Source organism: Amblyomma maculatum, chromosome 1 (genome assembly GCF_055883805.1).
Source record: "Amblyomma maculatum isolate TAMU_Amacu chromosome 1, ASM5588380v1, whole genome shotgun sequence".
Lineage (NCBI taxonomy): Eukaryota > Metazoa > Arthropoda > Arachnida > Ixodida > Ixodidae > Amblyomma > Amblyomma maculatum.
In genome coordinates, this window is record NC_139344.1 from 182499154 (window position 1) to 182516217 (window position 17064).

Sequence of the window (17064 nt, forward strand, 5' to 3'; positions counted from 1 at the left end):
TGTTCAAAACAGCTTAGCCCAAAGGTAATTTACCATATCATATATGATAAACTACGCAGTAAGGGGTACCCAAAGGCAAAGGTAAGGGGTATGCGGTACCCAAAGGCAAGGACAAAGTTAACCTGCGAAGTGTAACATATTTTCATGAAGGTGTTCGCGAGAAGACTCCAATCAGTAATTAAGGATTTAATCGGGCCCCACCAGACATGTGGGATAAGGGATAGAACTATATACAGAAGTATTCATGTTGCTAGAATGAGTGCTTTGGGACGTTAAACCCCACAAACCAATCATGTTGCTAGAAGCATATTAGAACTGTGTGACAGTGAATTCCTCAGGGTTGCCATGCTTCAGATTGATTTGGCAAAGGCCTTTGATAGAGTGCCACATGAAACGCTTTTCCTTTTGCTGAAGCAAGTAGGTTTAGGTTCCATCATATGCGAAGGAGTCAAACTGGCTTATATGAATTGCACCACAAACCTGATCATAAATCGTGAATTAACGAGACGTATAAAAGTTCTCTCTTCTGTTCATCAAGGTTGCCCCCTTTCACCGTTGCTCTTTGCACTTTTTTGGAGCGACTGTGTCGAAAGGTTTTGCAGAGCGATGAGGTAAGGGGCTTTGGCCCACTGGCATGCGAGGTCTGAGTACTGGCCTACGCAGATGATACGGCTTTTTTTTTTTTTGCATGGGACAGGGAAAGCATCACGGCTATACTAAAAATAACACAAGACTACTGTGACAAAAGCAGCGGCATGCTGAATTTATCTCAGTGCGCAAGACTGTGGCATGGCTCGTGGGATAAGACACCAGCTTTTTTGAGAAAGTCTAATGGTCTACCACACCGAGCACTTTGAGTGCCACTTGACTGCTATCGAGAAAGCGGCTCTACCTGGAGCAAAAAGGAAGTTGAGCTGAAAGAGTTGACGACCCGCAGTCTGCAATGTTTTTCTTGTTGCAAAAATTGTGTATATTTTACAAGTCCTACATTGTACGCGGGAAAATTGCCAAAACTTTCATCGCATTTTTGCAACTTTTGTGTGGGGAGGCAATTGGGAGCGAACGTCCCGAAGCGTAGGTGATGGGGGCCTTAGCTTTTGTAATTTGTGTTTAAGGCAGATTGTGCTGTGTTTCACGTTTCTGCGCAGACAGACATCCCTTTCTTCATTCTTTTGTCCAGTACATGCTGTCCAACGCCTTACCGGATTTCGTCTCATCAAGTGAAGGGGGTTGTTATGGTGTGTTGCGCTATCTCCGAGAGGTGGTAGCTGCTTATCGTTTTCTTGCCACGCGTTTTACTCTGAAGTAGTTGCACACAGTAAAGAAAAAAAGAAAAAGCGCCCAACGCAGGACCTCGTGGACATGGTCTTGACAGTCCCCCGACACTGACAGATTTTCAACGATACAGCTGGTCAAGATGTGTTGAAGAGGGTGAGAAAGATGTGGGTCATGCCTGCAACCAAGACATTCTTCTACCATCTACACACCGGTCCCTTACCTGTTAAAACTTGGTTATATCAAAAAGGAATTTATGTACCAAGGGGGACAAACTCTTTCCTGTGTAACAAATCAAAAGCAATTGAACACATTTTCATAGGTTGTAATAACGCTATCTTTTTTTTTTTGGATGTGTTACAGCATACCATTAAGAAGCTTCCTTTTGCACAGGAAGGTACAAGGCTCTTGCACACCGGAAGGTAAAAGGATCTTGCCTGTTTTTGACCACACAGCACCATACAATGCCATATTCTTTGTAGGACTGCACTCTGTATGACTCAGTGCTATGGATTATCGACATTGTGACACTGGAGCGAGATCTGTGTATGAATATTTTGTGATCTGTTGAAAGATGCAGACTGTGGTGCTGAAACAGAGTGGGTGTTTAAAAAGCTAGCACAAATGAAACGACTCCATTTTTCACGGCCAGCAAACGGCCAGGCAAACTTGTAAATATACATGTGTGCTGTATATTTTGTAATTATGTACATTTAGCAAAAAAAAAAAAAAATGCTTGGCAGCACAGAAGTAGCATACCCAGTTCACAATCCAAGGGGCAGAGATTCTATTCTAGTCTTGCTGAACAAATTTTCCTTTTTTTTAGCACAACTACTTGGCTCCATCGACAAGGCCTTCCCAGCCAATCAGGATTTTATAAACTGTGTGCCCGCACCAGATTTTTTTTTTTGCATCCACAGAAAGGAATGTTATCTTCTGAAACACCTGAGTATAGATCAATTACTTTTCTATCATCACAGATAGTTCAGAAGCTACCTGCACAAGACAAAATGGAGCACTGCCACTTATTCTTGTGAGGTCCACTGCAGTGACTCAGAGGCACTCTACTACTGATTCAAGAGACACGTTCGATCCCAGCCACAGTGGCAGTGTTTCGAAGGAGGTCAAATGCAAAGCACCTGTGTACTGTGCAATGTCAGTGCACGTTAAAGAGGCACTGAAAGGGGGTCCACCGAGGGTAAAAAGACAATGAAACAGATATTTAATCGTCTGTCGTCCTCCTGAAAAACTTTTCAATCTAGCTTATGTGGCGCAATAGACAAAGGTGATTTAAAACCGCATATATGTTTTCGCCCTTAACTCTTACATTGGATTGAGACAGAGTAGAACAAAGATTACAGACTGGTACCATGCTCTGCCCATGAAAACGTCGCGAGTCAATCCAGCTAGGCCATTCACTATATTTCCTTCCTTGCTCCCTCAGCAAGAAAGCAGAAAGGTGGAATTGGCAAACCAATGACAGCACTCAACTGTTTGACATTACTTATGCCATAGTTCCAGTGCTCTTTGATCATACCAGTTGGGAACTCCACTTCAAAAAATGACCAGCTTTAGTATGCAGTTTGCAGAAGCTTATGGATTACAGCACCATCTAGAAACGACCAATAAAAAGCTATTCGCTATTGTCGCGACCACCTTCTGCAAGCTTCATTCCTTTCTCCTCTTAATTATCTCTATGGCCGCTATGTGGATGAATTTTCGCTACTACCTCCTTTCAATTGATTTTGTTGCCACTAAACTGTGTGTTTATCAATAATTTCAGTCTGTAAAATCAACAAAGCTTATATTAATGGCTGTAGACATCACTATAATTCGAATTTTGACCAAGTGGGACCATCATTCCCTAATATATGGGCCCTATGGGAAGTTTTGCAACTGGTAACATGAAAGAGCATGGTGTAATGTGCAGGAATTTTAGTGAACACCCGACGTCACTGGTTGCCACACAAAATGAAAGCGGTAATTTTTAAAAATATCTTGTTAATTATCAGCTGCTTCTGAGAACTTGTCCTTGGCATGCACGCTCAGTCGCATTTCCTCTACATAATGCACACCTTCTTTGATAGCAAACTTTCCGGACCCCCTTCTAGGATTTAATGAACACCAGTAGGTTGAAATTTTCCACAGCCCTCCACTGCAGCATCCCTCATACCCAGAGTCTCCTCGGAATGCTAAACCCTACAAATAACAAACATCCCTTTACACACACATCTGTGCAGGTTTAAATGATGACAGGGAAGTAAAGAAAGGCTCCTTTGCTGCCACTAATGCTGCACACAAACATAACCTTATAACTTCCAGGTGGATAGCCACTGAAAAGCTCCAAACTGTAATATTCACTTCAAAACAGTAATATTCACTTGCTTCAAAAAAAAAAGAGAGAAAAAAAAAGGAAAGGGAGGTAAGGGGCAGGGGTGAGATTTCTTCAAATTTGCTTGCACACACAAAACACTCATCCGTGAAAAAATAAACCCTGATAGACAAGTGTGCAAGGCTGCAGCAATAAAGTCACATACTAGCAAGAAAAAAAAAAAAAAAAAAAAAGCATCATGCCAGCTTGTCACCTCTGTTCTGGTGGCCTCATTAGGCTGTTCAACGTGCCATGCATTTTCCTGGAGCTTGATGAGCTGGCCAAATTTCCTGTTGACATCTTCAACCTGAAAACCACAACATTAAGAATATGCAATTATAAAAATAGGCCCATGTTTATGTTTGGTCCTCCAAAATTCCCAGACTGCACATCATTTATGCTTCTATGGCATTCACGTTTTATTGTGCTAGCACTAGGGCTTCCACTCAGCCGAAAAGCCATTGACTCTGCAGTCCTTCTGATCTTGAGAAAAAAAAACAAAAAACAATGGAACAAACATAACTGCTACTGGGTTTCAGTCTGTGGCGGCATGAACAGATCAGCTTCGCTGGCCACCACACAAGAGCACTATGCCATCGCTGCAACCAAACACCCTAGGTGTTTAACTGCCATTCTTTTGTGTTGTGCACTGCTTTTCATCATCTTCCATCCTTGAAGAATGGACCTAGAATGCACTGCTCCTGCACTACCCTCTTAAGGTACATTAAGCTGTCCCAAAATTTTAGTTTGCGCAGCCACTATGGTGCTGAGTTGAGTCACCGGTTTCGCCGATCTTTGCCTGAAGCTTGACCAGAAATCAAAAGTGAAGTGCAATGCAATGAGTTCAAGTGGGTGAAATTAGTGCACCTAATTCATACCTGATGAGATGCACATGTGCTGTGTTTGCTGCTTGATAGGCTATTTTCAGTAACTAGAACTGTTATTGTGCCTGCTGAATATAAAGGCCTACTAGGTATTCCTATTACACATGGTGGTAGTCTGAACTTTCTTTTGTGTCCTGCCTCCTGCGCTGTCTGTTCTTGCCTTTCAAATTGAATACAACTAATCCAAATATTACATTATATTGATTACATATGATGGAAGAAATGTGCAAGCATTACTTGAGTTTGCTGTGCTCCACAGATTTATCACAAAATGTCAGTCGACACTTGAACGTGGATTTCACTGCATGTACAATAAAGTCCCCCAATAAGCTAAAAGTAGCGCCAGCATGTGAAGATTGCTGCCCACCTTCTCTCCTACGCTTTCCTTCGGCGTTCGACCCTCCCATTGGCCAAGCGCCATCATGTGCTCCATGCGCTTTTTTCTTGCTTGTTGTGTTGGCAGCCTCCTTCCCGCGATGCTAAACGCTGCGTGCGTGGCGCACATCACAGCGTTTTTTATTTGCTACGGCTCGCGCCTTTTGCACGCTGTTTTCTTTTTTTAAGTTGCTTTGCTAGAAATGCCATTTTGCTGCATTTTAGGGTGCAGGGCACATGAGCATGATGGCAAACAGTTGTTTAGAATATCATCTGCGAATGAAGATGTGGCGCGGAGGAAGGTTTCGCTGCACCGAATCGGCCATGGTCACGGCATTCTAACCTAATATGCCGCCAGTGTACGGATTCGTTCATTTTTTCCCCCTGCCAAGTGCCGCATGCCCATGCATCATATTTTTTACAGTTTTCGCGTTAGATCTCGACTAGGTATAGAATAAAGTCCTTGATTTTTATTGACTCAGCTATACTTTCTGGCGTTGTCTTTGTCGTGAATGTAAACTAACTGCATGTTTTGAGTGTGTCACCACATTTAACGAAGCACTGACAGCTACTGGGCGGCTAGATAAAGCCACATCTTTCGTGCTTTGCTTTTGTTTGGTGTGCTAGTTTTTGATTTCGCCTGCTACGCATGCAAGCGGTGATAGACCTGCAGCTGAAGTCGCAAACACACGGAAGACAACAGCTGCCACGCTTCTCAAGTTTACCGGCAGCTCACAAGTCATTCAAACCATACATAGACCGTTGCTAAATTGTTCTCCTTTGCTGCCTAGTTTCAATTTTTTTTTTTTTTTGCTGTCAATGCTTTTTCTTTCTTTCTTTCTTTATTTGTTCCTTTCTATTACAGAAAGCCGGAGCGAAAGCTAAAGGCTACAGAGCCTGACAAAGGCTTCCGCTCCGGATGACGTTCAGCGCGCAGTTTGAAAAACGTATAAAAAACATACAAAAGAGCACTTCGAATCATAAACACAACGCGCAAATACAGAAATTTGATTGCATGAAACTGAGTCACTCCAAATAACTATGGATAGGAAAAAAGAAATACAAAAGATTGGCATTTTATTGCGGATTGCTATGTAATAAATCAACTGCAATTAATGAAACAGATGAAACATACCGCTGTAGACGATATCAACAAAACCGTTTGTTGAACTTAGTGATACAGTATAGAACACTTGCAAAATAATAAAGAAAAGCACATGTAACCTCCGATACAAAAAACACAAAACAAAAAATTAAACTATGCAATTGTGATGTCATGCTTGAGTAATAGGGCTTTAAGAAACTTTTTGGTGACAGGTTTGTTAAAGTTTACGGGCGTATCTACACGATTCAACAGAAACGGTATCTGGTAGTCTGTGTGTTGCCGGCCGTAGTTTGTTCTTGTGGCAGGTGTCCTTCTGAGTACTCGGCGAAAAGAATACTGTGAACTTGGGTTTGAATCAGAAGCTTTATATAACTTATTGTTGTTAATGTATTGTACGAGCTTGTAGTAGTAGACCTGGTTTGCTTTTATTATTAAATGTTGTGAAAAAAGCGGATGCGTTGCGAGAAGATGGGGCTTGCCATAAAAGTTTTCAAATATTCTCAGCATTTTCTTCTGCAATAAAATTAAGTTATTATATTTTTGGGCTGTCATAGTTCCCCAGACGAGTGCGCAGTAAGACAGTCGAGAGTAGAAGAGGGTATAATACAACATTTTTTTCAGCCAAAGTGGAACGAGGTTCTTAATCTTATACAGACACCCAACAACTCGACTTAAGTCCCCTGCTAGACGACTAACATGCGTATTCCAAGATAAGTTATTCTGAAACCACACACCCAAAAATTTTTGTGTCGATACCTGATCTAGCAGCTTATTACGGAAATTGACGGCGATTTTGCAACATAGAGGCTTATTTATTGGTGCAAAGATTATATATTTGGTTTTGTGCATGTTTAACCTTAATTTATTAACATCGAGCCAGAGGGATAGTGAGTTGAGGTAGTTATTCACTGTGTCCTGGAGCGAAATGAGCGATCTGCCTGCGAAGAAAAGATTAGTGTCATCTGCGTACATGATTAATTTTGGCGAACTTGGTATATTGCAGATGTCATTAATGTATAAATTGAACAATATTGGTCCTAGAATTGATCCTTGCGGTACGCCGTACAGTACATTTAATAATGATGAATGCGCATTATTTATTGTAACATATTGGGAGCGATTAGTCAAATAATTTCTTATTAGATCTAATGCGACACCTCGTATACCGTAGTCATAAAGCTTCATTAATAATATTTCATGGTCCACCGAATCGAAAGCCTTCTGAAGATCCAGAAATATACCTACTGTGTAGAGTCTTTGTTCAATATTGCGTATTATTTCGTTTTTAATGTTTAGTAAAGCCTGTTCAGTTAACTTATTCTTTTGGAATCCGTATTGTGTCTCATAGATTATGTTATGTTTTCTTATGAAATCTTCCATTCTGATGTTTATAACACCCTCAAAAACTTTTGACAAAAGGGGGGCACTGATATGGGACGGAAGTTGTTGACTGAGTAATCACTCCCACCTTTATGAATTGGACTCACCCTTGCTATTTTGAGTTGATCAGGAAATATTCCAGTCTCCAGCATACTATTAACAATATGGGTAAGAACAACAGAGATTAGATCAGAAATATATTTTATAGGAATTGCCTTAATATCATCAATGCCAGCCGCAGTGCTATATTTAAGATTTTCTATCAGTCGCTCAATTTCAAGTGGTGTGGTTGGCGACATTGCCAATGAGTTCAGAATAGCAGGTTTCGGTAAGACAAGCTCTTGTACAGGTGGGCAAGTGGAAGTGTATTTTCCGCTTTTTATGAAATGGTTGTTGAGGGTATCAGCAGCTGTTGTGTCACTAAGATTTCTGTGTGGCGAGGAAACCTGAATAGTTTCCTGTAAAGCATGCCGTGCAGTTTGGCCAACTGGTGACGAACGACGGATGCACAAAGTGAAGGAGAGTTGAACCGGCGCAGAAATGGCGTATGTATGGTGTAAGACACCGACAGATAAAACTATTTTAGCGCAAAATCCCTTTCAACACTCTGTATTGATGTTTCAGCAGCGAGTAATGTTTTAACATCAACACACTGCGACAGAACGCAAGCTGAAAGGCTCTGGTAAGACCCGGCGCTAGCGCCTGCTCCGGAGAGCGTCTGATAGCCGCGCACCACGTAGGTGGAGCCAAGGTCAAAAGAAGAGAAGAGGAGCGTCGGCGCCGAGGGAGGAGAGAGATGGCGCTACATTTAGTGTATTAGGGGCTTTAGTGTACATTTATTTCTACAGTGTTACATGTGCATTACTTTGTTGCAAGTGGCTCAGATGATGGCTCAGCTCAACCTTAATGAGCTAGGTTATACCTGCAGCAGTACAAAGGCAGTACAGAGAGGGCACCAAATGCCCTCATAGACGTAAGGACATTTATGTCCAGCACTGGCTACAGCCACACTATCCTAGAAAGCAAATGAACTTTTGCTTGTCCCAAGCTGTATTTCCCTACCCTTGAAATCACTTTCACCCTATCAGACTAGCCAAACCCAATTTATTATATGCCCATAACAATGTCCGTTACTTTCCATTCGAAATGCTTCAATCTCAACCTTGTCTTTCTAATGTATGTTGCTGTCTCTCAACGTGATCACTACAGCTTTTTAATGCAAAGCATTAGGAGTGCTTTGGAGGCAGAAAACTTGGGAGATGCTCAAGCTTCACCTTAGGAGTAAAACATGACGGCGTTATTGGACTCTACCATCACTTTTCATACTGGTTGTTCTCTACCATCCGCTAGGACTCTTGCTTTAACTAGGACGACTTGCTTGGTCAGTACAGTGCTCCCTGATTTTTAGAGAAAAAGCACTAATTCACTACCATAGCTGCAAAACCCACGTGGAGTACATGAGAAGCCTGACCTTGAAGTAAACCTGCCAGCTTAGCTTAGCAACATAGGGGGGGGGGCTTAAGTTTCACCATAGGAGTAAATATGATCACACCTTTAACACAACCTTTTCATTTTTATTTACTTGTTTAAATTATTTTCCATTTTAAAATAATTTACTGTAACATCAGTACACATCCCAAACGTGCGTAAGTCTGATGTAGAATGATGCATTCACTAGGTACCCCTCTAACATATTTCAACAATGACTCTTCGCTCATGCAGAGGGCCTATTGTTTTCTCTTCTGGGATGATCAACAAGTATACCCCCCCCCCCCCCCCCCTTTTTTTTGCGTTGTGTGAGAGGGGTGTTGCCTCATCCTGTACGTGGCGCGGGAGCCAAGCGGGAGTAAGACTATGCTTCACAACCAACCCCTCTGCTGTGTACCTCATGATCTGGTGCCCGCGAGTCTAGACATAAGTGGGACCTTGCCCGCAGAGACAAAGGCTGTCTGTTCCCACTGCCTGTTCCCACAACATGGCATCAAAACCTGGGAACGGCAATCTCCAGGACTAGGAGAACTTCTGAAACTTGCAACCAGGCTGCGACGGATAAAGTAACAACAGGGTCTGTGACCGACGCATTTATGCAGAGGATAAGGAAAAATAGAACAGCGCATTGATAGCAAAATACAAAGCTAATCAACAAGGCAAAGGCAACTCTGCAATAGACAGATCTCGGAGCACTGTGCTCACTCAGTGAAAGGCTTACGGCCAACAAATATGAGCTTCTCAAATTGAATGAAGAGTTGGAAGATGACATAGCAGATGAAGACTTTGCTTCTGAATTTGAAGGCTTCATGCGGTACGAAGATGCTGTCAAGGGTATGCTTTGCCAACTCAAGGCAGGAGAGGCCGAGCTGCTGAGATTTCAGCACCTCCTGACAGCTCAGTTGGCAGAACCATAGCGGGGGAGCCGAAATATTGGCTGTGAAGCTTCACATCGCAGTGTAGTGAAGCAGCCCACTCTTCAATTCGCAACATTCAACGGAGAGCTTCAACAGTGGCGCAGCTTCTGGGAACAATTTAAAGTGCGGCGAACAAAAATTTTCGATCCACAGTACGCAATAGAGTGAGAATAGAAATTTTTGCTCCAGCAAAGAACTCTGCGTGCGGCTCTCGTTTGCTGCACAGCAAAGTTTCATTATAGGACTGACCAGTTTAGGTCAATTTGAGAAATATATGCCACTATGTTTTGGCCTTAAACCTTGTGAAAGTTTATTAATATGGTGATACCATGTTACTGTACAATTTTAAGTATTTCTTTACCTTTTAGGGCACCGGAATAGGCATGTGAAGGGCTAAACGTAGTTTCTCACTGATTCTAGAGGTATTACATGGCTTTATGACAAGCTTTCACTATATTGAGGGGATGGTACTGTCACATATTTAATACAGACTTTCTCTTGAAGAGCAGAGCTACACACTAATATTCACACTGCTGTAGCTGCATTCTAGAAAAAGTTACAGTTGACTAAAACTTCAAATGCGTTTTTCTCATTTCGGAGTTTTTGGGCACTGTACTCACCCTTACGGGGCTTTTTTCTATGTTGTTTTTAAGTGACATCTACAAATTAGGTATCATTGTTATTGCATTAAAAAGATCTAGGGGGTGATGCTATTTATATTTCACTGGTGCAATTGTACTAATTGCAAACGAACATGGTAATGAGAGCTATTTAGAGAAAAGTGTATGTAGTAAGAGTTGGTCCATTTTCTTGCCTATAAGTTGTTTTCAAATTAATAAAAATAGCATCACCCCCTAGAGCATGTCTTTGGCATTGAGTCTATGCAATTATTTTTTGTGTTTGGAAAGGCGAAATTGCTAAACCCGTAAGAAGTACCCTCTGATTATTGTTTAAATCTACAACAGTCCCTGAACCAATGTAGCTACCAAATATTCAAGTACAGATTTGAAATCAGCGTGAAATACTGGTCAAGACTGAAAAGTTTCATTCAAATTGGGCAAATAAGAAAAAATTATTTTAAGACCCACATCCCCCCTTAAGGTGCATTAAATGGAAAAACAGTTTGACTAACGTTTTTTTTGTTTTTTTTTTTTTAATTTTCAAAGGATATACCTTTTGCAACAAGCTTACTCATGTTTTCACAACCATACATAAAATCCATGTTATAGAGAGTAATGTGCAAACACTCCAATGGGGAATGATTTATTTTTTTTCAATGATTTTGCTGTTGCCGACTTTGCCTGCTTGAAAAACTTCTGTGCAAGTTCGCTCAAAACAAGTTCCACTCTGGTGCCGTTTCATCATTAGCTGACTTTCGAGCGTTTTCTCTCACACAGATGAGCAAACTTCGAGTGTTGTTCACAGTACTGAATATTCTCTCGCATTCAGCATTGCTGTGGGGAGGATGCCCAGCATAACCGTTGAAATTCAGTGGAACCTGAGCGACCCGTCGAAACTTCGAACATTTCTTAATTGTGACCACTGCACGTCGCACCTTGACTCATTCAATATGTCCGCTGGGGCCTGGTATGCTTGCAAGTTGGCAAACTCGACTTCAAGTGCGTCGATTGCATCTTCTCTTGATTCCCCGCTCTGCTGGGGTAGAATAGCAGGAGGCGCCATAATAAATTGACGTACGCAGCTGAATGAAGCAGTCTCGAGACCTTGCACTAGAGCAACTTCAGCCATCCTGAAGTTGACGTCCTGTAGCGGGAATTTGTGGCAAATGTAAATGCACGCTGCTCTGAAGTACAGCCGCACAGCAGAGAAGAACTGCTCTCTTGTGCTGCCAATGACTATGTCTTCATTTTTTTTTGTTTTGTTTGGTTCTCTAGCTCCATAGTCAACTTCCAGCAATGAATGACATCCCTTGATAACACCTGGGCACACAGATCTAGTTGGGAGATCTCGAAAAGGTGGTTCAAGAGGCCCCTCAGCACATGAATCTGAGGAGCCTGTGCCTGAAAGAGAGAGTTTGTCTTCTCAAAAATCGGTACAACATTCTGGAGAAGGCAGCATGCCCTTCTTAGCTCCGATGACAATAAAACAGGTGCTCTTCACGGGTCACGCAGCTGGCTTCTCTGGATTCCTCGGGATGAAGTTTCAGTTTTATTGCTTGCGGTCCAGAATGAGCTTCTTTTCTCTTTAGCGAGTGTTCATCACCGTCAGTGCTTTTCTTCCTGGGGCCTGCAGCAGTCTTGAGAAGGTGAGTAGCAGACTTTGGGGTTATCACAGGGTTCTTGGGGGTTTGTGAGGAAGTCCTTGGAATCTCTTACGACTCCAAAAACAAGCTCTACTTGTTGCACTGCTTTGTTTCTGATATAAAAAGCTAAGTAGTTTTTCAATGGTCTAGCAGCCTCTTCAAACACTTCCCAACGACAGTCAACGTGTCGGCGAACGTTTCAACATGTTCCTGACCTCGACGTCATGCATCTTTAATAACTCTTCAAGTCAATCTTTTCATTTCGAGTTTTTTTTTTTTTTTTTTTTTTTAGGTAGAAAAAGATGTCAATCAATGCCTCATCAACCTTCGCAGGAAGACATGAAGCTCCTTTTTGGGTGGCCAAGTTGATCAGATGGCATGGGCAACCAAACCTTATCAAACCTGGTCGAGCCTCTCTCAATACAGTAGAAACACTTTTTCTTACCGATCATGACATTGGCATTGTCCGAACTCACATAGCCAGCATGTTTCCAACAGGAAAATTCCGGGAATTCATCTCGTCCAAAACCAGACTTCCGATGTTGTGACCCGTCACTTCCTCTTGGATTGTTCCGAGGCAAAGACTACGGCTTTCGACTCTATTCGTCTCTTTAACAAATTATGTCACGACAACAGGGTAGAGCTGCGTATCCCTATTATTACTGCTATCCACAGTGATCGAAAATACTTGCCGTTTAAGGTCATCCAACAAAGTAGTCTTCGCGTCGGCGGCCATTTCCCGAACAACTGATATCTTTGTTCGTCCACAGGCGCAGCGTTTCGCTTCTTCGCACTTGGGGAACATCTTCCGGAAAAGCGGCCCGGCATGATCGCCGACACTCAGCGGGATGTTGCGCTTAACCAAAAACGCCGTGAAGAGGCATTCTGCACGAATCACACCGAGGTCATTGTTGCTGAGTGCAAAACTTTCTAGACTTGACTGGCTGCCCGTAGTTCGCACATCCCCTGATGCTTTTTAGAAACGATGTGGACCTTGATGTCAGACTTGCCACCATGCGAAATGTTCATGTCACAGGCACACGTGGTGCAAAATCCGAACTTCTTCCCTTTCTTTGACAGCACGAAGCACGGAAATTCTGCTGTATACGGTTTCAAAAATACTTGGAAATACTGGGGCTTCAAGCCAGCCATTGCACTGCGAAGCAGCTACAGCTAAAAAATTCAGGGGTCACTTTGGCTCACTAAAGTGCTGCAAGGTGGAAGCCTTCCCTGCCACGCTGCTTAGGCATTGACTGCGAGACAGTTTGTGATTGACTAGAATTGTGACAGATAATGCGACTTTTCTTTGTTGTCAATCAGTTTTAAACGCCGCTGGTACCTGCTGTACTGCGTCTATTTCTATATATGCTCTGTATGTGGTGTTCGAGGAAGCGCCAAATGAAAGGCGCTGGACGGATGCCTGGATCGAACGCCCGGCAGGGCCATGACGTCACGGCCGATGACGTCACCATGTGATGGCTATGGAAGTCTCGAAATGTCTAACCATTACTATTTGTTAGTGATAGTTAACCATGACTTGCATTTCCTGAGTACTAGTTAATGTCTGGTTACTTAACTAGTAAGTGATGGTTACGATAGTTATGACGATGGTTAGTGATAGTTACGTAAATTATGAAATTATTTTGAAAATGCAGTATATCATGCTCAGATATCATCCGATTGCTATTGATTAAGTATTGATTCAATGGTGATTGGCATATGCCCAGATAAGACCTGCACCCGAAACGCGGACACTCTCACTTCGCCGGACGAAGCAGCTAGCCGCACAAAGGACGAGGCCAACACTGAAGTGACTAAAGACCACAACCGGCACGTACAAAGGCAACAGCGGCCCTATTTTCGACACACATGGTCGCCGTTCGGCGCTATGTTTCGCTGATTGGTTCTCAGAACAATCACGTGTTTCAAATTGCTGTCTGTCGAAATGGCTTTTTGCGGTGGCGTAAAAATGATGTGAGCGTGAGAACTAATTTTTAGTAGCACTATTCATGATCTTTGGATAGTATTTATAATTTGAAGGGAAAACAGGTGTATAAATGATAGAGAGAAAAGCACTTATGCTTGTATTACGACTGGGGTAAAATGAACTGCTCAATGTCAAGAGCCGCCTATTGAAATCTGATTGGCTGACGTGGTGTGGCGGAAAATAAGTAATGCATAAACATTATATGATGACGTCAAAATGACGTTTCATTACATAAAGAATGTGCTGCCATTGTTGTAAATGACCAAAGTTGGGTACCACATTTCGGACCACGAGGCCGCCGCGTAAAAACAAATATAACGAATTTGACATGGAGTTTAGGCGGCTGTTAGCTCGCCGCAGTTTAGTAGACAGTTTTGTGGGTGGCGAAGTATGCTGAGACATTTTGTTGTAATTGCAAAAAGCACTGAAACGATGTCATAAGGATACTTTTCAGCTGCGCAACCTTTAAAAGGATTAATAATAAAGACGCAAATTACAGCCGCACGAGGGCTCTAGCTGCACTGATAGAGAAACTATCGATCCGCACCTTTGTTGCCAAGCGCAGCAATGGCGGCCTGCCAACTCAAGCAGTTGATCTGCATGAGATGAGGCATTTCAGAGACCACCGCGGGTTTGTGAGCACAACCGGAGGGGTCACATGGTGCGGTGGCTGTGCAGGAACTTGGCGTGACAGGCAGCGAGGGATCACCAAAGACTGCCTTAAATGTCAGCCCTAAACACTGCCATTTTTGTCTAGCACTATGCACTGACTGCAATGTTAATGAATTGAAGAGCCTTCCCACGATTGGGAGGAGGGAGGGGGGGGGGGGGGAGCAAGCAAATATACTGACTGCTTCTATTTTAATAAAGGAATGTATGTGCCATGTAAAGTGTAAAGCCCAGGGGATCTGCTTCTGGGCCATGACGTGCGGCCTGTAATGCATTTCCAGTGTTCTCAATTTCTTGGTGGTAAGAAGGTTTTTTGTCCTACCCTCTCCAATGGAAAGGAACTCCACTAGTTCTAAATTAGTGCCACTACATGGCTCAGAAGCAGATCCCCTGGGCTTTACACTTTTGATACAGACTGTACATAGAACACGTTTGCTAGCCTCATGCGATGTTTCATGTATAGGTTTGTTTTGATATGCATGCGGGCTCACCATTTGCTTATTTTTTAGATAGTTATGTGGGGTTTTATGGCGTATAAGCAACGACAGCTATCATGCGCTGGACACAAGGTTAGATAATCTATCAGATGTCTAGGGTTATGATATTTAAATTTGATTTAAAACATTGGCTTTCTTCAAAAATACGCAAACAAAAATCGACGAGTGCTTGTTCGCCTAAAAGTAATGCACGGTGAAATGGAATGTGTTCAATGTAAAATACAGTAAATTATTTTTTCCAGTGTTCTTCTAGTTGTGAGCATGAAATTAAAATATGATTAACTGTGAGCTCGTCACCACACATTTCACATACAGCTTTGTCTTTTTTCGTTAGCAGGAAATTATGCGTGATGTGCGTGTGACCTATACGTAAACGACGTAAAATTACTTCGATGAATCGTTTCTCATGTTGGCATGATTGCCATTCTTCTAATAAGGGTTTTACGTTATGAAGCTTGCTAGTTCATTTTCCCAAGTGGCCTGCCACTTAGCTCGCAGTTTGCAATGCACTAATTTCACACAATCTCTATGTGGCACTTTGATTTGTTTTATTTGCACATTTTCTTTGCCCGTGCAGCACATACATCTGTTCATTCATTACTCCTTATCCCAACATGACAGAGTACCCAGCAGAATTTTATAGCACGTTTTCGTGTTGTCATAATTACCGTGTTGTTTATAATGTTTCCTATCAGTGGTTCAACAGCATTTTTGGAGTTTAATTGCAGTGATGACGCTTAATGAATCTGCGTAAATGATGCTGTTTTTGATGTTCTCATCAATATTTTCTGCACGGAGACATAAATAGCGTAGCACTCTGCTGTAAAAATTGATGCAGGTTGAGGCAGTCGTATTATTTTCAGTTTTATCCTGTACTATTGCACTACCAACATAGTCTTCAGTTTTTGAGCTATCTGTAAAAATGCAATGTAATTTTTATATTTTTCTTTTAATGCGAGGTATTCTTGTAATATATGCTCATGTGGTGTGCGTGTTTTCTGAAACTGTGTTAGTGTGAGGTTGGAAAATGTTGGAAGGGTGTACCATGGTGGGAGTGGTTTATTTCTTGGGGCAATACTTGGCATTTCGCTAATGTCAAAGTCTTGGCACATTTGTTCAAAGCGCGTGAGAAGCGGCTTAATCAACCGGGGCTTGTTGTTGATTGTTCTAGATGGACATTTTGTGACTATTGAATAATGGATGTTTTGGCTGGGAACGGGTTTTAAGGATATATGTGCATGTTAGTGCGGTTCAATCTTCTAGGGCAGGTTGATTTGTTTCTACATAAAGGCTGGCTATTGGAGATGTTCGGTATGCACCAGATGACAACCGCAAAATAAGACCGTGTATGGAATCAAGTAAGACGGTCTGGGATAGGACTCAAGTAAGATGGTTTTAAGTAAGATGGTCTGGCAGAGCCATATACTATGCATCCATAGTCCAACTTTGAGGGCACCACAGAGCGATAGATTTGTATAAGGCATAATCTATCGAACCCCCACCATTTTCGCAACAGCACCTTTACTTTAGGACGTTAAGGGCTAGGGTAGCTCTCTTTTTCAGGCAGTTTATGTGGGGTACAAACGTAACTTTTCAGTCAAATGTGACACCTAAAAATTGATGTTCTTGTTTTATTGGTTGTATGGTTTGGTTCAAGTATAGCGTGGGATTGATCTGTAAGCCTTGTTGCAATGAAAACACAACGGCTACTGTTTTTTAGGGAAAAAACTTAAATCCATTGCCGTTTGCCCATGTAGATAGCTTATTTAGAATCATTTGTATTTGTCTCTCACAGGTGGATATGTTGGAGAAAGTGCATGCTACAGTCGAACCCGGATATATAGAATTTTGGT

General features: G+C 42.2%; 1 protein-coding gene across 1 annotated transcript in view; it reads right to left on the reverse strand.

The window, feature by feature from the left end:
• The window catches only part of LOC146205060 (disks large-associated protein 5-like), a 75719-nt gene that overhangs the window by 43603 nt on the left and 15052 nt on the right, over nt 1–17064 (reverse strand). Inside the window, exon 4 of the mRNA XM_084589748.1 lies at nt 3861–3953. Coding sequence (XP_084445874.1) covers nt 3861–3953 — 93 coding nt within the window. The remainder of the gene's footprint in view (nt 1–3860; nt 3954–17064) is intronic.